Below are 19,770 nucleotides of genomic sequence, written 5' to 3'. Positions count from 1 at the left end.
AAATTGTTCTTAACCTGAAGCACCACTTTAGCTAATGGAGCCTCCTGCTGCCGCCATGCAATTTCTGTTCTCATCCTGAAGCAAAGTTCTTAACCCGAGGTACTATTTCTGGATTAGAGGAGTCTGTAACCTGAAGCGTATGTAACCCGAGGTACCACTGTATGTATGTGTGTGTGTATATATATATATATATATATATGGAATGGATTAATCCGTTCTGTATTACTTTCTATGGGAAAAGCAGCGCACCTTGGTTTTGGAACGCTTTGGTTTTGGAACGGAATATCCAGAGCGAATTAAGTTTGAGAAGCAAGGTTCCACTGTCTTCCCCATCCTTTGACCTAAAGAGGAACGGGGAAGGCTTCTTTTCAGATCGGGAGCAGGCAGAATCGGTGGCCTCTCAGACTAGGCTCAAACGCCAACCTATAGCCCCCACGTCTCGCCTGCCCCACAAGCTACGGTCTGTACGTTTCCAGAGGTCTAGGCGCAGAATTCGTCTTCGGGTTCTTCGCCCAACCTCTCGCCGTTCGGGAGAAGCAAATGGGGCTCTTTTTTGGCGGGGCGTGTTGCTGGAAAGGAACTCAAAGGACCATCTTTCTTTAAAGAGAAACCACGTCGTCTGTGCCGGGGTATTCGGGGAAATTGAGTTCGAACTTTTTCTGCACGTCGTAAGGGAGAAACCGGCCGGCTACAAGGTGGTGCTTGCCCACAAACCGCGTGGCGCACTGTTTGGGGGCGGCCAGGGAGACGAGGACGTCGGGACTGATGCCGTCGGAACTGCCTGTCTCCACATCCCAGCCTGAAAAGAAAGGGGTTTGGGGGGGGACAGGGAAGAGAGAGGATAATCAGAAGTGTCATAGAATCATAGAAACATAGAGTTGGAAGAGACCACAAGGGCGATCGAGTCCAACCCCCTGCCAAGCAGGAAACACCATCAGAGCACTCCTGACATATGGTTGTCAAGCCTCTGCTTAAAGACCTCCAAAGGAGGAGACTCCACCACACTCCTTGGCAGCAAATTCCACTGTCGAACAGCTCTTACTGTCAGGAAGTTCTTCCTAATGTTTAGGTGGAATCTTCTTTCTTGTAGTTTCTTGCGTCTTCCTGGATCGAAGCATCTAAAGCCCACAGAGGTCACCCCCTCTCTCTCCACCTCCCCTGTTCTCTGTCCATGGCATTATGGGGTAGACTGCTCTTGGGCATAGAGGTTCTATTAAGCTGACGATACTGAATGTGGGAATGTTTATAAAAAAAATTCAAATGGCCTCGGTCCTGTATACCTGAAGGAGCGTCTCCAACTCCATCGTCCAGCCTGGACACTGAGATCCAGCGCCGAGGGCCTTCTGGCAGTTCCCTCCCTGCGAGAAGTGAGGTTACAGGGAACCAGGCAGAGGGCCTTCTCAGTGGTGGCGCCCGCCCTGTGGAACGCCCTCCCAGCAGATGCCAAGGAAATAAACAACTCTCTGACTTTTAGAAGACATCTGAAGGCAGCCCTGTTTAGGGAAGTGTTTAATCTTTGACGTTTCATCGTGTTATTAATATTCTGTGGGTTAAACCACAGAGCCTAGGGGTTGCCGATCAGAAGGTCGGCGGTTCGAATCCCCGCTATGACGGGGTGAGCTCCCGTTGCTCAGTCCCTGCTCCTGCCAACCTAGCAGTTCAAAAGCACGTCAAACTGCAAGTAGATAAATAGGTACCGCTCCGTCGGGAAGGTAAACGGAAGGTAAAGGGACCCCTGACCGTTAGGTCCAGTTGTGGCCGACTCTGTGGTTGCGACGCTCATCTCGCTTTACAGGCCGAGGGAGCCGGCGTACAGCTTCCGGGTCATGTGGCCAGCAGGACTAAGCCGCTTCTGGCGAACCAGAGCAGCGCACGGAAACGCTGTTTACCTTCCTGCCGGAGTGGTACCTATTTATCTACTTGCACTTTGACGTGCTTTCGAACTGCTAGGTGGGCAGGAGCAGGGACCGAGCAATGGGAGCTCACCCTGTCGTCGCAGGGATTCGAACCACCGACCTTCTGATTGGCAAGTCCTAGGCTCTGTGGTTTAACCCACAGCGCCACCTGCGTCCCTAACCCGAGGTACCACATTATTATTATTATTATTATTATTATTATTATTATTAGCCCTGAGAAGGCTTACACAACCTCACACAACCCAGGGAAAAGCATATTCCAAACAGCAGCAGTTGAATCAGAGAGCATGAATTATGGCTGAATAATTATTACGGGGGTTAATTGAGGAAGCGGGAGAGAACCAGCCTCTTTGAGCCGATGGAGAAGAAAAGCTGGGATGCAAATGCCATTTCCCAAAAAACCTTTCTGCTCTGTCACGGTGCCGCTGAAAAAAGGAAGGATGGAACGGAGGGAGATATTTCCCAGATTCACCTCTCCTCGTTTGCTCTTCCTGATGGGGAAAGCAGAGACCCGGTTGCCGCTGTCCAACCAGACACAGGAAAAAAAAGGGGGTTATTTGGGTTATGACTTCATGTCTCGCTTTGGGGAAGCTGACGCCTCCCCCTTTTTTGCTGGACGGAGCTTTCAAGAGCTTCTGGAGACGGCTACTGTTTGTGCCAGGCCACTGGGGTGAAAGTGGGCAGGGTGGCGGAAGGGAGGAGGCATAATTCTTCGGACCGCCGCGAGAGGCAAGGGGTCAGGCGAAGCCCTAGGCCATGGGTAGGCAAACTGAGCCCCGGGGGCCGGATCTGGCCCAATCGCCTTCTCAATCCGGCCCGCGGACAGTCCGGGAATCAGCGTGTTTTTACATGAGTAGAATGTGTCCTTTTATTTAAAATGCATCTCTGGGTTATTTGTGGGGCATAGGAATCCATTCATTTATTTCTTTTTCAAAATATAAACTCGCCCCCCCTTAAAATTAAGCGCAGAAAGAGGGGGAAGGAAGTGGAGTTTTGAAATGCCAAAAGGATCGTAAAATCGGCGAAATGCATGAACTTGAAACGGACGCACTTGAAAAGTATAAATGTATAAACTCGAAAAGTTTAAAAGTATAAATGTATAAACTGAACGTTGGAAGATGTGAGATAGATAAAAGAAAGTTCCTGCCTGTCTCTTTCTCCCCCTTATTCTCCCGGTTTCCTTTATAGAAAGCAGAGAGGAAGAGTGGTGGGAAAGTAGATTGAGTCGTTTATGCCTGACATTAGCACCACCTACTGTTCAGCTCCTGAGATGCCACCGAATTGCAGATTCTCTCCCCGAACAATCTAACAGGGAAAGGGATTCGCCGGTCGGATCCTAACAAGGCTCCTTGATTCCCCTGGGGCTCCTTATTCAACAGGGATTTGCGGGAGGGGGGGGACCCAGCAGGCTGCTGTTCAACGGGGGAAGCGTACCAGAGGGGACGTCCAGGCTGACGAGAGGGATCCGGATTTGCTTGAGGGTGGCCAGGATCGTACCGAACGGCTCCGGCAACTCGCCGGGGGTGGCCTCCACTCCGAGCAAGGCGTCGATCACGAGGTTGTAAGCGTCGCTGATCAGCTGAGTCTGCCATCGGGGGGAGAAGATGAGAGAGGGGAGTCACATCACAACCACGCAGTTGTGGGTTCTCCAATTCTTATAGCTACACAAACAAGTTGTTGTCTACCGACCGAGGTGCATTTAAAACACAGTGCAAAAAGAATCTCGATGCAGCCCTTATTATTATTACTATACGAGTGGGACAGTGGTACCTCTGGTTGTGGACACAATCCGTTCCAGGGTGCCGTTTGCACCCCTAAAAGTCCGTAACCAAAGCGGCGCTCCTGCGCATGTGCGAAGCGCAATAGAGCGCTTCTGCGCATGTGCGAAGTGCGCAGAACGCTTCTGAGTGTGCGCACGTGGCGAAACCCAGAAGTAAACATTTCTGGGTTTGCTGCGTTCTTGACCCGAAAAAGCGCAACATGAAGCGTTCGCAAGAAGAGGTATGACTGTACCTTGGTTCTCAAACTTAATCCGTTCCGGAAGTCCGTTCCAAAACCAAGGCGCGCTTTCCCATAGAAAGTCATGCAAAATTGATCGATCTGTTCCAGACCTTTAAAAACAACCCCTAAAACAGCAATTTAACGTGAATTTCACCATCTAACGAGACCATCGATCCATAAAATGAAAGCAATGATCAATGTACTGTACTATAAAATAAATAAGACAGCATTGTAGATGATAAAAATTAAAATTAAAATTACCTTTTTTTCTTACCTTCACTGATGATGGGCATTTTTTGGAGGGGGGGCTTTTATCCATTTCCACAGTCACACTATCAATCAATCAATCAATCAGTAGCTGAACTGGGTTCCACACAGTCACAAAAACAAACGAACCGAAAAAGCCTCAAAAACAAAAATGCAAAATAAATAGCAAAAGCCCCAGATTTAATCCATTCTGGAAGTCTGTTTGACTTCCAAAACGTTCAGAAACCAAGGCGCGGCTTCTGATCGGTGCAGGCGCCCCGGAAACAATAGCCGACAGCCGCACTGGACGTTCCAAAAAAAATATAAATGAGAATCGGAACACTTCCAGTTTTCAGAGTTTGAGAACCAAGGCATTTAAGAACCAAGGTACCACTGTATTACTATTATTATTTCATTTGTACCCTGCCCAACTGACTCGGTTGCCCCCCCCCCGTCATCTCACAGTCTCTGCCTCCAACTCCAGAGCTGTGCCCAATACCTTGCTGAGACAACGTTAATCTCCTGTCTCCGCTGCTGGGCTGCTCTCCGTGGTGCTGAACTGTGACACGGCAGCTAAAAAAGCCAATGCAATTCTGGACTGCATCAATAGGAGTATAGCATCTAGATCAAGGGAAGTAATAGTGCCACTGTATTCTGCTCTGGTCAGACCTCACCTGGAGTACTGTGTCCAGTTCTGGGCACCACAGTTCAAGAAGGACACTGACCAACTGGAACGTGTCCAGAGGAGGGCAACCAAAATGGTCAAAGGCCTGGAAACGATGCCTTATGAGGAACGGCTAAGGGAGCTGGGCATGTTTAGCCTGGAGAAGAGGAGGTTAAGGGGTGATAGGATAGCCATGTTCAAATATATAAAAGGATGTCACATAGAGGAGGGAGAACGGTTGTTTTCTGCTGCTCCAGAGAAGCGGACACGGAGCAATGGATCCAAACTACAAGAAAGAAGATTCCCCCTAAACCTTAGGAAGAACTTCCTGACAGTAAGAGCTGTTTGACAGTGGAATTTGCTGCCAAGGAGTGTGGTGGAGTCTCCTCCTTTGGAGGTCTTTAAGCAGAGGCTTGACAACCATATGTCAGGAGTGCTCTGATGGTGTTTCCTGCTTGGCAGGGGGTTGGACTCGATGGCCCTTGTGGTCTATTCCAACTCTATGATTCTATGATTCTAGGATTCTAGGATTCTGCAGTCCCTGTCCAAGGTCCTGAACCTAGCTTGGCCTTAAGCCAGTGGTTCTCCACCTGTGGGTCCCCAGATGTTGCAGGACTACAACTCCCATCATCCCTGAGCTCTGGCCTTGCTAGCTAGGGGGGTGGGAGTTGTAGTCCAACAACATCTGGGGACCCACAGGTTGAGAAAGGCTTACACCAGGCTTCCTCAACCTTGGCCCTCCAGATGTTTTTGGCCTACAACTCCCATGATCCCTTGCTAGCAGGACCAGTGGTCAGGGATGATGGGAATTGTAGTCTCAAAACATCTGGAGGGCCGAGGTTGAGGAAGCCTGGCTTATGCAGACTCTATGGAAGAGCTTCCCCTCTGTCCTCTTAGCTCAGTGGTTCTCAACCTGTGGGTCCCCAGATGTTGTTGGACTACAACTCCCATCATCCCTGAGCTCTGGCCTTGCTAGCTGGGGGTGATGGGAGTTGTAGTTCAACAACATCTGGGGACCCACAGGTGGAGAAAGGATGTAGACGTAGCTGTTTTGCTACTAGGTCAGGGTCATGAAAAGTACGTAGAGTTGGAAACTCATCTCGCTTTATTGGCCGAGGGAGCTTCCGGGTTTGTGGCCAGCAGGACTAAGCCGCTTCTGGCAAACCAGAGCAGCGCATGGAAACACCGTTTACCTTCCCGCCGGAGTGGTACCTATTTATCTACTTGCACTTTGACGTGCTTCTGAACTGCTAGGTTGGCAGGAGCAGGGACCGAGCAACGGGAGCTCACCCCGTCATTGCGGGGATTCGAACCACCTTCTGATCAGCAAGCCCTAGGCTCTGTGGTTTAACCCACAGCACCACCTGCGTCCCCTAGATATGCATTACGACACGATAATCTTTATTGTCACGAAACTGAAAATCTACATGAGACATTCAGGCATATTCTAGGATCCAAAGTCAGTACATAACATAAAATCAGCTTCACCTGGTCCTCAGGGATGCTGTCTCAAGATCAGATCTGACCCCGCAACATCGCAATGTGCCGTCACTGCACATTAGGGAGAAACATGACCCAACTGGCCACGAATCGGCATTAAATGAGCATCGAAAACATGGCACAGATGCTCATCAACGTTGCTCCCTCTCTATTATTTTTGCAAATGTCTTTGACACCAAAAAAATGTCTGCAAGCAAACTTCCAGCGTATTTCTGGCACGCTCCCTGCGGTTTCAAGCAGTAACATTTGGTATGATCCCTAATTTTAGCTCTCCAGAAGGACGCTTGCCATTTTGTTTTAACTTCTCTCGCAGCTGGCTTCTCCCTGAGCACAAACACCGCAAGATTATAGCAAACGGATCCGGCCTCCGTTGCGATTTAGCAAAAATTGCAAGGCCAAAGATTTTCGAAATAATGAGGACGCTGTGAGGTTAGGGCGGCCGTCCCAGGAACCAGCGAGTAACTGGGATTATGACCAGAAAGCCACACACATGCTCAAAACCTTCCTCTGTAATTTCTTTCTGGGACGTCAGGACCCAAAAATGTCATTAAAAGAGTCTTGGAGATTGACGTCTCTTTTAATAGAACAGAATGCGATTTGCGAGGCCACAAAAAAGTGAGGGCCCTGAGGATGGTGGGGAAAAGGGTGGGATTCGATTCAATTCATATTTAAAGGCCGATCGACCTCATTCAAGGGACGGGGTGGCGCTGTGAGTTAAACCACAGAGCCTAGGACTTGCTGATCAGAAGGTCGGCGGTTCGAATCCTGTTGTTCCCGTTTCTCGGTCCCTGCTCCTGCCCACCTAGCAGTTCGAAAGCACCTCAAAGTGCAAGTAGATAAATAGGTACCACTCCGGTGGGAAGGTAAACGGCATTTCCGTGCGCTGCTCTGGTTCGCCAGAAGCGGCTTAGTCCTGCTGGCCACATGACCCGAAAGCTGTATGCCGGCTCCCTCGGCCAGTAAAGCGAGATGAGCGCTGCAACCCCAGAGTAGGTCACGACTGGACCTAATGGTCAGGGGTCCCTTTACCTTTTTTACCTCATTCACACTTCCTGAGAGAACAGCAAACCGAAATATGGTGGTACCTTGGTTTTCAAAGGCCTTGATACTCAAAGAACTCGGAACCCAAACACTGCGAACATTTTTCAGAAGACGACATGCTCCATTTTGAGAGTTACGCTTCCGATTTTTGAGCGCCACACTTCCGTTGTGAGTGTTACGCTGAGGTCTGTTCATTTTTGCTATTTATTTTGTTTTTCTGTTTTCGCAGCTCTTTTTCCTTTTGTTTTTGCGACTGTGCAGAACCCAGTCGAGCTACTGATGGATTGATTGTGTGACTGCAGTACATTGTTTATTGCTTTCATTTAATAAATAATAATAATAATAATAATAATAATAATAATAATAATAATAATAATAATAATAATTTTATTTGTACCCTGCCCATCTGGCTGCGTCTCCCCAGCCACTCTGGGCGGCTTCCAACAAAGATTAAAAATACATTAAAATGTCACACATTAAAAACTTCCCTGAACAGGGCTGCCTTCAGATGTCTTCTAAATGTCAGGTAGTTGTTTATCTCTTTGACATCTGATGGGAGGGCGTTCCACAGGGTGGGTGCCACCACCGAGAAGGCCCTCTGCCTGGTTCCCTGTAGCTTTGCTTCTCGCAGGGAGGGAACCGCCAGAAGGCCCTCAGGAGATGGACCCCGGTGTCCGGGCAGAACGATGGGGGTGGAGACGCCCCTTCAGGTATACTGGGCTGAGGCTGTTTAGGGCTTTAAAGTTCAACACCAGCACTTTGAATTGTGCTTGTGATGGTCTCATTAGATAGTAAAATCCATGTTCGATTGCTGTTTCGGGGGTTGTGTTTTTAAAAGCCCAGAACGGATTAATCCGTTTCGCACTGCTTTCCATGGGAAAGCAGCGCGCCTTGGTTTTGGAACGCTTTGGTTTTGGAATGGAATTTCCGGAGCGGATTAAGTTTGAGAACCAAGGGACCACTGTACAACCATCTGCCATCAAGACGGCTTGATGAAAAGGTCAAGAGAAAAATAACTACCAGACTTTTAGAAGACATCTGAAGGCAGCCCCGTTTAGGGAAGCTTTTAATGTTTAACAGGTTATTGTATTTTAGTGTTTTGTTGGAAGCCGCCCAGAGTGGCTGGGGAAAGCCAGCCAGATGGGCGGGGTATAAATAATAAATTGTTCTTGTTGTTGTTTTTGTTGTTGCACCAAGATGCTCCCTTGCAAGTGAGGGACCAGAAAGACTTTGCTCACCTCCGCTGGCAGATAGGAAAGAAAGGGAATATCCATCTTTTCGCACTGGGTGGTGAAATCCCGGAAAAGAGGATTTGAAGATCTCTTCGGGTAGAAAATGGTGGGCTCATATTCCTGCAAGGAGAGACATAAGGGGGAGACAAAAGAGGAAGGGATGATAATAATAATAATAATAATAATAATAATAATAATAATAATGATGTTTTGTCGTTTAGTCGTGTCCGCCTCTTTGTGACCCCCTGGACCAGAGCACGCCAGGCCCTCCTGTCTTCCACTGCCTCCCGCAGTTTGGTCAGACTCATGCTGGTAGCTTCGAGAACACTGTCCCACCATCTCGTCCTCCGTCGTCCCCTTCTCCTTGTGCCCTCCATCTTTCCCAATATCAGGGTCTTTTCCAGGGAGTCTTCTCTTCTCCTGAGGTGGCCAAAGTCTTGGAGCCTCAGCTTCAGGATCTGTCCTTCCAGTGAGCACTCAGGGCTGATTTCCTTCCGAATGGAGAGGTTGGATCTTCTTGCAGTCCATGGGACTCTCAAGAGTCTCCTCCAGCACCAGAATTCAAAAGCATCAATTCTTCGGCGATCAGCCTTCTTTGTGGTCCAGCTCTCACTTCCATACGTCACTACTGGGAAAACCAGAGCTTGAACTATACGGACCTTTGTTGGCAAGGTGATGTCTCTGCTTTTTAAGATGCTGAATAATAATAATAATAAATAAATAATAATAATAATTTACACCCCGCCCTCCCCAGCCAGAGCCGGGCTCAGGGCGGCTAACACCAGTAAAATTACAGTAAAAACATAAGGGGGGGAACCAATTTAAAATACAGGTTAAAATGCAATTTAAAATGCGGCCTAATTTTAAAGTAGCCGATAAATCAAGACTGTAAGGGGAGGGAAACATAAGGGTCAGACTGAGTCCAAACCAAAGGCCAGGCGGAACAGCTCTGTCTCGCAGGCCCTGCGGAAAGATGTCAAGTCCTGCAGGGCCCTAGTCTCTTGTGACAGAGTGTTCCACCAAGTCGGGGCCAGTACTGAAAAGCCCCTGGCCTTAGTTGAGACCAATCTAACCACCTTGCGGCTTGGGACCTCCGAAATGTTGGACGGGGCATAAATAAAGAATTATTATTGTTGTTATTATTATTATTATCCAAGTGGAAGCCTTGCTGAAGTGACATTTCCCTCATTGCTCTACACTCCAGCCCCTAGCTGTCAACGTTTCCCTTTTTTTAAGGGAAATTCCCTTATTTCGAATAGGATTCCTCGCAAGAAAAGGGAAAAGTTGACAGCTATGCTCCAGCCTTCCTGAAACGGGGCACTGGATATCTAACTGATAACAGGCAGCGTTCTAAACTCTGAATGAAAGTTAAGAAATAAATTTCAAAAGCAGAGTGGTTGGCACAGGAAGGGGAAGGAAACCACTTCATCCCTGAGAAATAAATTTCAGAAATGGAAGGGGACTCCCTCTTTCCCCTTCTCCTCCTCGTTCCCCCGGGCGACCTGGACCTATTTCCTAGCGAGACTAATTCAGGGCGAGAAAGAGACTCCAGGGTGCTTTGTACGCTGCAAATACGGTGTATTAAAAGCCTGCCAAACCAGCCGGGAGCGTTGCTTTGTGGGTTTCAAAAGCTAAAGCACAGTTTGCATTAAAAGCAGAACCATGCATCTCTCTCTGAGCTCTCTTTGCAATTTGCAAAGCTCAGAAAAACCCCCGGCCAATGGTGCCAATATTTTTAGTCCTAACACAGAGCATTCTCTCTCCTTCAACCTCACCCCAGCGATTCTGCGATGGTTTGGGAAACAAATTTCTTCTTCTTTAGCAATCCCTCATAGCCAAGTAAGATTGTCTTCCATAAACACATAGAATCATAGACTCATAGAGTTGGAAGAGACCCCAAGGGCCATCGAGTCCAACCCCCTGCCAAGCAGGAAACACCATCAGAGCACTCCTGACATATGGTTGTCAAGCCTCTGCTTAAAGACCTCCAAAGGAGGAGACTCCACCACACTCCTTGGCAGCAAATTCCACTGTCAAACAGCTCTTACTGTCAGGAAGTTCTTCCTCATGTTTAGGTGGAATCTTCTCTCTTGTAGTTTGGATCCATTGCTCCGTGTCCGCTTCTCTGGAGCAGCAGAAAACAACCTTTCTCCCTCCTCTATGTGACATCCTTTTATATATTTGAACATGGCTATCATATCACCCCTTAACCTCCTCTTCTCCAGGCTAAAGATGCCCAGCTCCCTTAGCCGTTCCTCATAAGGCATCGTTTCCAGGCCTTTGACCATTTTGGTTGCCCTCCTCTGGACACGTTCCAGTTTGTCAGTGTCCTTCTTGAACCAGTTTGTCAGTGTCCTCCTTAAACACGGTTTTAACAGTGAGTCCGTAAGTGACTGTGGAGGCCAATTCTGGATCCACACGTCCTTCCACAGTGTGGACATTGATTTCCAGGCAGGAGTTGATCCCAGTGAGGGTTTGCCAAGCGTGCCTTCCTCTTAGCACGTTTCTCCCTTGCGTCCTGAGTTCGAGTGTCTCCGAAGCCCATGGCACCTTTGGTCAAGGCTGTTCTCCAACTGGAGCACTCGCGGGCCAGTGTTTCCCAATTGTCAGTGTTTATACTACATTTTCCTGCCAACCTAGCAGTTCGAAAGCACGTCAAAGTGCAAGCAGATAAATAGGTACCACTCCGGTGGGAAGGTAAACGGCGTTTCCGTGCGCTGCTCTGGTTCGCCAGAAGCGGCTTAGTCCTGCTGGCCACATGACCCGGAAGCTGTACGCCGGCTCCCTCGGCCAGTAAAGCGAGATGAGCACCGCAACCCCAGAGTCGGCCACGACTGGACCTAATGGTCAGGGGTCCCTTTACCTTTACCTATACTACATTTTAAAAAATGTGCCTTGAGAGATTCTTTAAACCTCTTTTGTTGACCACCAGCATTACGCTTTCCATTTTAAAGTTCGGAATCGAGTACAGTGGTACCTCGGGTTAAGAACTTAATTCGTTCCGGAGGTCCGTTCTTAACCTGAAAGTGTTTTTAACCTGAAGCACCACTTTAGCTAATGGGGCCTCCCACTGCCACGTTTTCTGTTCTCATCCTGAAGCAAAATTCTTAACCCGAGGTACTATTTCTGGGTTAGCGGAGTCTGTAACCTGAAGCATCTATAACCCGAGGTACCACCGTATTTGCTTTGGAAGACTACAATCAGGCATCCGCAAAACATGACCAGTCCAACAAAGTTGATGTTGAAGAATCATTGCTTCGAAACCAGTGATCTTTGCTTCTTCCAGAACACTGATATTAGTTCGCCTGTCTTCCCAAGTGATGTGTAATATTTTTCAGAGACACCGTTGATGGAATCTTCCAAGGCATTGGAGATGGCGTTTATGAGTGGTCCACGTTTCACAAGCGTACAGTAAGGTTGGTAGTGCAAATTTAGCTTTGCAAACGAGCTAAATGGTAAAATATCACCACTGGAGAGAGATCTGATTTTGCACTTTTCAAACATCACTCTGTGTGTGTATGTGTTTGTTTTCAGACATCCTGAGATGGAATTCCCAAGCAACTTTGCCTCCAGACATCATAGCCCTTGCGGCCGGTAGCCATCAATACCTCTATGAATTTGTCCAACCCTCTTTTAAGGGGGGGGCAGAAATGGATCCGAACAAGGAAGAGAGAAGGTGCAAGTTGGAAACAAAGACAAACTCGGGGGGGGGGGCAGATACCTACAAAGACACGCAGGTGACGGGCGCACGCCAAGCCGATCGCCCCGTTCTGCTCGCAGCCGCAGACCACCAGCAATGTCGGCTGCTTCCTTGGCAAAGACCTCCGAGGGAAAACCTGGAACGAAACGCCCAGGAAAATTAGGGTGCAGGGTGAGAGGGTGTGGGTGGGGGCCTTCTCGGTGGTGGCACCCGCCCTGTGGAAACCAGGACGTTTCCGGGCCCAATTCAAAGTGTTGGTGCTGACCTTGAAAGCCCTAAACGGCCCAGTAGACCTGAAGGAGCGTCTCCACCTCCATCGTTCAGCCCGGACACCGGGGTCCATCTCCCGAGGGCCTTCTGGCGGTTCCCTCCCTGCGAGAAGCGAAGTTACAGGGAACCAGGCAGAGGGCCTTGTATTTTATGCTTTATATTCCTTTTTCCTTTTTCCCGTTTCATTCTTTTCCCTTTATTATTGTTAACTTTTTCTTCTGTTACGTTTATGCATGGAAAATAATAAATATTATTGTGGGGGGGGGGGAATATTTTTAAAATTGCCCAAATAGCAACTCAACTCCCGCTGTGGTGGGGGGAGAGGGAAGAGTCCCCATTCCCCCCTCACCGCGGCCAGGGCCAGACTTCGAAAACCGCTCGGCATTTCCTCGGCGGCGGAGGGTCGGGAGAGGCTGCAAGCGATTACAAATCCAGATGTGGCCGCTCTGCATCCAAAACAAACAGGACAAAAATGAAGGAGGCAGAGATGCTCTGGGCAACGTTAAGAGGAAGCGATTTCGGTGGTACCCGAAGTCCTGGACCGAAGAACAACAGGCTGCCACCTCAGGGCGCTTGGAAACATAATAATATATATAATAATTTATTATTTATACCCCGCCCATCTGGCTGAGTTTCCCCAGCCACTCTGGGCAGCTCCCAATCAAGTGTTAAAAACAATAGAGTGTTAAATGTTAAAAGCTTCCCTGAACAGGGCTGCCTTCAGATGTCTTTTGAAGATAGGATAGCTACTTATTTCCTTCACATCTGAAGGGAGGGTGTTCCACAGGGCGGGCGCCACCACCGAGAAGGCCCTCTGCCTGGTTCCCTGTAGCTTAGCTTCTCACAGTGAGGGAACCGCCAGAAGGCCCTCAGAGCTGGACCTCAGTGTCCGGGCAGAAAGATGGGGGTGGAGACGCTCCTTCAGGTATACAGGGCCGTTTAGGGCTTTCAAGGTCAGCACAACACTTTGAATTGTGCTCGGAAATGTACTGGGAGCCAATGTAGGTCTTTCAAGACCGGTGTTACGTGGTCTCAGCAGCCGCTCCCAGTCCCCAGTCTGGCTGCTGCATTCTGGATTAGTTGCAGTTTCCGGGTCACCTTCAAAGGCAGCCCCACGGAGAGCACATGGCAGTAGTCCAAGCGGGAGATAACCAGAGCATGCACCACTCTGGCCAGACAGTCTGCGGGCAGGCAGGGTCTCATCCTGCGTACCAGATGTAGCTGCCCTGGACACGGATTTGACCTGCGCCTCCATGGACAGCTGTGAGTCCAAAAGGACTCCCAGGCTGTGCACCTGGTCCTTCAGGGGCAAAGTTACCCCATTCAGGACCAGGGAATCCCCCACACCCGCCCGCCCCCTGTCCCCCAAAAACAGCACTTCTGTCTTGTCAGGATTCAACCTCAGTCCATTAGCCACCATCCATCCTCCAACCGCCTCCAGGCACTCACACAGGACCTTCACTGCCTTCACTGGTTCTGATTTAAAGGAGAGCTCCGAGACCACCAGGGTTGCCAACCTAGCACCCTCCAGAACAGAAAGTTTCCGTTCCTCCTCTTTCAGCTGTTTCCATCCCAGCTGGTATTCTTACCTTGGTGACTGCCATGGCGCACGCGTGACCCCAGATCTCAATCAGCTGCTGCTGCCCAAACCTAAACTCCTCCAGGAGCTCTTTGTCGATCGCCAAGGCTTCTGCTCTGCTGCAAGACACAGGAAAAGGTTTGGGTTTTTTTGTTTTTAGTCGTGTCCGCCTCTTCGTGACCCCCTGGACCAGAGCACGCCAGGCCCTCCTGTCTTCCACTGCCTCCCGCAGTTTGGTCAAACTCATGCTGGTAGCTTCGAGAACACTGTCCCACCATCTCGTCCTCCGTCGTCCCCTTCTCCTTGCGCCCTCCATCTTTCCCAACATCAGGGTCTTTTCCAAGGAGTCTTCTCTTCTCCTGAGGTGGCCAAAGTCTTGGAGCCTCAGCTTCAGGATCTGTCCTCCCAGTGAGCACTCAGGGCTAATTTCCTTCAGAATGGAGAGGTTGGATCTTCTTGCAGTCCATGGGACTCTCAAGAGTCTCCTCCAGCACCAGAATTCAAAAGCATCCGTTCTTCAGCGATCAGCCTTCTTTATGGTCCAGCTACAACCGCGAAACACAGCACTTGGGACTTCATACTCTGAGATCCTGTTCTCCAGAGGCTGTAGAAGGGCCGTATTTAGGTTTGATGAGGCCCTCAGCTCCTGAAGGTAATGGGGCCCTTTATATGTCCAGCTGTCCTTTGTCAACAACAAATTGTCACTGTTTTTTTGTGTTGAATATATGCTATATGGTAATTTATGGACCTCATAGGTATCTCAGCAGAGACATCACCTTGCCAACAAAGGTCCGTCTAGTTAAAGCTCTGGTTTTCCCAGTAGTGATGTATGGAAGTGAGAGCTGGACCATAAAGAAGTCTGATCGCCAAAGAATGGATGCTTTTGAATTCTGGTGCTGGAGGAGACTCTTGAGAGTCCTATGGACTGCAAGAAGATCCAACCTCTCCATTCTGAAGGAAACCAGCCCTGAGTGCTCCCTGGAAGGACAGATCCTGAAGCTGAGGCTCCAAGACTTTGGCCACCTCATGAGAAGAAAAGACTCCCTGGAAAAGACCCTGATGTTGGGAAAGATGGAGGGCACAAGGAGAAGGGGACGACAGAGGATGAGATGGTGGGACAGTGTTCTTGAAGAGACCAGCATGAGTTTGACCAAACTGCGGGAGGCAGTGGAAGACAGGAGGGCCTGACGTGCTCTGGTCCAGGGGGTCATGAAGAGACGGACATGACTAAATGACTAAACAAGGGGCCCCCCAAAGGCCATCCAGCCCACCCCCCACAATGCACGGTTTTGCACTGTCCGATATAAGCCCCCTTTTCACGCTGCGCTGGAAAGCAGCCGATCTCTCCTTCTTGCTGGATTGAGACCCCCCCCAAAAAAAGAAATTGAGGCTTTTCAGCTTCCCACGGCGTTTGGTTCCGTCGCCACGGCAACTGCTAAATAAGAGGCCTTTGGAAAGAGATTCTTCCCACAATGCTACAATGGCTGGGCAGAGCTGGGGGGGCGGAGGGTGGGGGGCGAGTTAAGGGGGGCAGGGGGGCCGCAATTCCCGGAAGAGTTTGCTCCCTTCTCCCCTCCATCCTCTCCCTGCTCATCCCAGTCCATCGCTCGAAGTTCCATTTCCCATTGTCTGGTACCTGAAGAAGAGGGTCTTATTTGAGACCCCAATTTCCCCATCATCTAATTTTCAACTTTTCTGGTACCCAAACTAGAGGGTCTTCTATAAGACCCCAATTTCCCCATCATCTGCTTTTTGACTTTTTCTGGTACCCAAACTAGAGGGTCTTCTATAAGACCCCAATTTCCCCATCATCTGCTTTCAACTTTTCTGGTACCCAAACCAGAGAGTTTTCTGTGAGACCCCAATTCCCCCATCACCTGTTTTTAAACTTTTCTGGTACCCAAACCAGAGGGTCTTATTTGAGCCTCCCATTTCTCCATCATCTGCTTTCAACTAGTCTGGTACCCAAACCAGAGGGTCTTCTATGAGACCACAATTTCCCCATCATCTAATTTTCAACTTTTCTGGTACCCAAACCAGAGGGTCTTATTTGAGCCTCCCATTTCTCCATCATCTGCTTTCAACTGTTCTGGTACCCAAATCAGAGGGTCTTCTATAAGACCCCAATTTCCCCATCATCTGCTTTTTGACTTTTCTGGTACCCAAAACAGAGGGTTTTCTGTGAGCCCCACATTTTGTGCAAAGTCTGTGATGCATTTAAATGAAACGCTACTATAGATGGTAAATCTTGTTTCTTCCCATTCTTCGCTATCAATATTCTGGCAGCTGTTGTGGCGTTCCGGAAAAAAAGTACCATAACATAGAAGAATGGCAGATGAAGATGATGGACTATATGGAACTTGCCAAACTGAGATGGTGGAAGAAGATTGGAAGAAGATTAAGGAATATTTGAAAAATATATATGTTAATATTTAAATCTGAGAATAGCTTAGGAAGTGGATATAGGCTGTAGGGTTAGAAGTAGAAGATAGTGTATTTTAAAATACTATTATTTGCAAGTGATAAAATGTGAAGTTATTTTAAGTGTGGTTAAAAAAAAAGATGGTTAGAAATTATGATATATATATAAACTGCTAAAGATGAAGTAAAATGACTTGGGGAAACCCACCTAACAATGTTTAGGGGGGAAAAGGATAAGACAAGAATCTGTTTATGTTGTTTGTTTTCCTGTTTGTGTTATAAAATGAATTTTTAAAAAATTGGAGAAATATATATATATATAAATGAAACGCTTCTTTGACGCTTCTGAATTCAGCCCTGGTGACGTCTCCTTAAGAGTGGAAGTGCAAACCCAAAAAAACGTGCAAGACGAAAAAGAGATTTAACGGGCAGCAAAAATGCACACTCGTTTTCTCTCGTGCGCCCCACAACCCCGAGGAGGAGACAGATTTAATAGCATCACTGCAAAGGAAAATATATATCTTTCTCTGCTCCCAACACCCACATCACACTCGAGAGCGAAGCTTGTTTTATGGTTGCCATGGAGACCAGAGGCGAGCGAGTCGCTCTTTGCAAAACCCGCGTTTGCAAAGAGAGAAAAATATGATTCTTTTCGTTGTTGCAACCACACAGATCGGTGGCTCCCAATCTTCGCTGCCCATATAAACGAACAAATGCATATACTGTAATTTTCCATGCATAAGACTAGGGGTTTATTATTATTATTATTAAAAAATCATGTTAGAAATTTGGGGAGGGCGCGTCTTATACACGGATAGTGCATTAAAAGCTCAACTATTGTGGGCAATCGCTCCCCCTGTTTTCTTAATTTTGAGCGCCCCCAAAATCGGGGGCATCTTGTACACGGGGGTTTGTTGTACAAGGGAAAATACGGTAGAAAGAGAACTAAACCGAAGAACACAGATGTAAAAACCTCACAGGTATACCATGTTTTGAAAACACTCCCCCCGCAAATAATGCTCATTACTCTTTCAAGATGTGGGGGTTTTTTTTTTGGGGGGGTTGTTTTAATTTTGGTTATGCATTTTGTGGTTTTGTATTCTGGTTTTATTCTGTGAGACGGCCTGAGACTTGCAGGCACAGGGGCAGGATATTAATTCAATAAATAATAATAATAATAATAATCACACACCCCTCTAATTTCCTCCTCCTCCTACCCCTGGATACCATATTGTCTGTTGGGGAAAAAGTATAATCTGAAAAGACAGAGAGCGAAACAGCGCACGTTCTTTTGCAATTCACGAAAGTCGAATTTTAAATGGAAATTGGTTTTTTAAAAAGGAAGGTTAGGCTGACGGCGAAGCAAGAATCCAGCGTATGGGGCTGTGCGTGGGAAAAGTGTAAGGGGAGGCTGTAGGATCAAGCCCATTTGACCAAGTACCCCCAAGAAGAAACAGATCACAAGAGCACCCCCCCACACACACACTTTGGGACACATCCCCCCCCCCAGCGACTGAAATTCAGAAATATCACTGCCTCGGCAGCCATGTCGCCCGTGAATTCACCTAATTCTCGCCTAAAGCCATGTAGTTGGGTTGAATCCAGTGGAGGAGAGTTCCGCAGTTTAACCACCTGCGGTTGTGGGCTGGGCCTACGAAAGGATTGTTTTCTGGGCGGCGGAGATGTCGCCATAGATCGCCTGCATGGGGTTCGTTCACACTCCCTGAGTCGCAGAACAGTAGAGAGTTGGAAGGGACCCCAGCGCTCATTTAGTCTGACCCCCGGGCGCAATGCAAAATGTCCCATACAGGGCAGTGCTTTTTTCCCCCTTTAAAAAATATGTTTAGGGGTGTACTCTCGTTTTCCTACTCATATTGAAATAATAAAGGTAAAGGGACCCCTGACCGTTAGGTCCAGTCGTTGCCAACTCTGGGGTTGCGGCGCTCATCTCGCTTTACTGGCCAAGGGAGCCGGCGTTCAGCTTCCAGGTCATGTGGCCAGCAGGACTAAGCCGCTTCTGGCGAACCAGAGCAGCGCACGGAAACGCCGTTTACCTTCCCGCCGGAGTGGTACCTATTGATCTACTTGCACTTTGACGTGCTTTCAAACTGCTAGGTGGGCAGGAGCAGGGACCGAGCAACGGGAGCTCACCCCTTCATTGCGGGGATTCGAACCGCCGACCTTCTGATCGGCAAGTCCTAGGCTCTGGGGTTTAACCCACAGCGCCACCCGTGCCCCTCAATTTAAGAGTCACAAAATGTTTAGGGGTACGCGTTCCTCCAGAAAAATGCGAGAATCGAACGCACGACCTTGCCGTTACTGGTTCTAAGTTCTAACCAGCAGAGCTACCCAGTCCTTAAGTCAGCCTTCCCCAAGGTGGTGCCCTCTAGTCGTCGGACGACCGCACCCAAGTACCAAACCTGCCCAAACGTCGGTCCCCGAGTCGAGCTCCCCGATGGGTCGTTTTTGTCCAGGTCGCCATCATCATCTTCCCACCTGCTGGGTCTGTTGGCATTGAGGTACCCCTGGCTCCATCACAGACCCCTGCCTGCCCCCCCTTAACTTGAGAAAACATGCCCCTCCTTGCTTTGGCCCCACAAACCCATTCCCCAGCCCGCAACTACCGAGGCCAGCGCCTTAACGTTGCCTGGCTTCCGTTGTCGCAGGTAGAATCTCAACAGGTGCAGCCTCCGGACAGGTGCGCAAAGAGCTTTGCCAGGAGGGGGGGTGACGAGAAAGGCAGGGGTCTTTTTCCCGCAAGGCAGCCAACTTACCTTAAATACCGGAGGGGCTGAATCTCCTCTTTGCTGTGGGAAGAGTTGCAAGTGGTCTTCTCCATCGTCTGGGTGGAAAGACAATTTTCTCTCCTTCCTGCCCCCCCTTTGCAACCCCAGGAAGGAAGAAAAACAGCAACACCCTTTCCTTTATTTTTTTAACCCCCCCCCTTTCTCTTTCTTCTTCTTGCGGTTTATAAAAGATAGCAGAATGGGAAGAGGCACTAGCGTGGGCACTGCAGCAATCGATTGGCTGTTTCTTCCTGGAGGAATAAAAGAAAAATTCCCCCAATGGAAAAACGAGGGGGGGGGGAGAGAGAGAAAGAAGGCTGGTGGTTAACCCTGTGTGAGTGTCTGGAGGCGGCTGGAGGATGGATGGCAGCTCACAGATTGAGGTTGAATCCTGACAAGACAGAAGGACTGTTT

At 48.7% G+C, this 19,770-nt stretch overlaps 1 protein-coding gene across 2 annotated transcripts; it reads right to left on the bottom strand.

Moving 5' to 3' along the window:
• Positions 1 to 598: 598 nt before the first annotated feature.
• Positions 599 to 19,770, bottom strand: YJEFN3 (YjeF N-terminal domain containing 3). Of its 2 annotated transcripts, none has more exons than XM_082206713.1 (6): positions 19,345 to 19,770; positions 14,160 to 14,265; positions 12,326 to 12,436; positions 8,607 to 8,720; positions 3,351 to 3,501; positions 599 to 799 (listed from the first exon to the last, which is right to left on the bottom strand). In XM_082206713.1, the coding sequence occupies exons 1-6, from the start codon at positions 19,407 to 19,409 to the stop codon at positions 600 to 602; spliced, it is 747 nt and encodes a 248-aa protein (XP_082062839.1). In that variant the 5' UTR covers positions 19,410 to 19,770; the 3' UTR covers position 599. The 2 variants fall into 2 exon arrangements, with proteins under 2 accessions (XP_082062839.1, XP_082062838.1); XM_082206712.1 differs by having other exon boundaries at positions 14,160 to 14,268; positions 19,345 to 19,751.

Source organism: Podarcis vaucheri (assembly GCF_965113315.1).
Source record: "Podarcis vaucheri genome assembly, chromosome: 18".
In the NCBI taxonomy this organism is placed as follows: domain Eukaryota; kingdom Metazoa; phylum Chordata; class Lepidosauria; order Squamata; family Lacertidae; genus Podarcis; species Podarcis vaucheri.
This window is presented reverse-complemented; position numbering and strand designations above follow the sequence as displayed.

Bases quoted from the DNA above. Each gene is read 5' to 3' on its own strand.
- YJEFN3 (XM_082206712.1), bottom strand. From the start codon at position 19,409: ATGGAGAAGACCACTTGCAACTCTTCCCACAGCAAAGAGGAGATTCAG. The intron at 8,721-12,325 runs GTAGGTATCTGC...CTCTCCTTGCAG, and splicing joins CCCGTCACCTGCGTGTCTTT to GAATATGAGCCCACCATTTT. The intron at 3,502-8,606 runs GTGAGCAAAGTC...CCCCGATGGCAG, and splicing joins TTTCCTATCTGCCAGCGGAG to ACTCAGCTGATCAGCGACGC.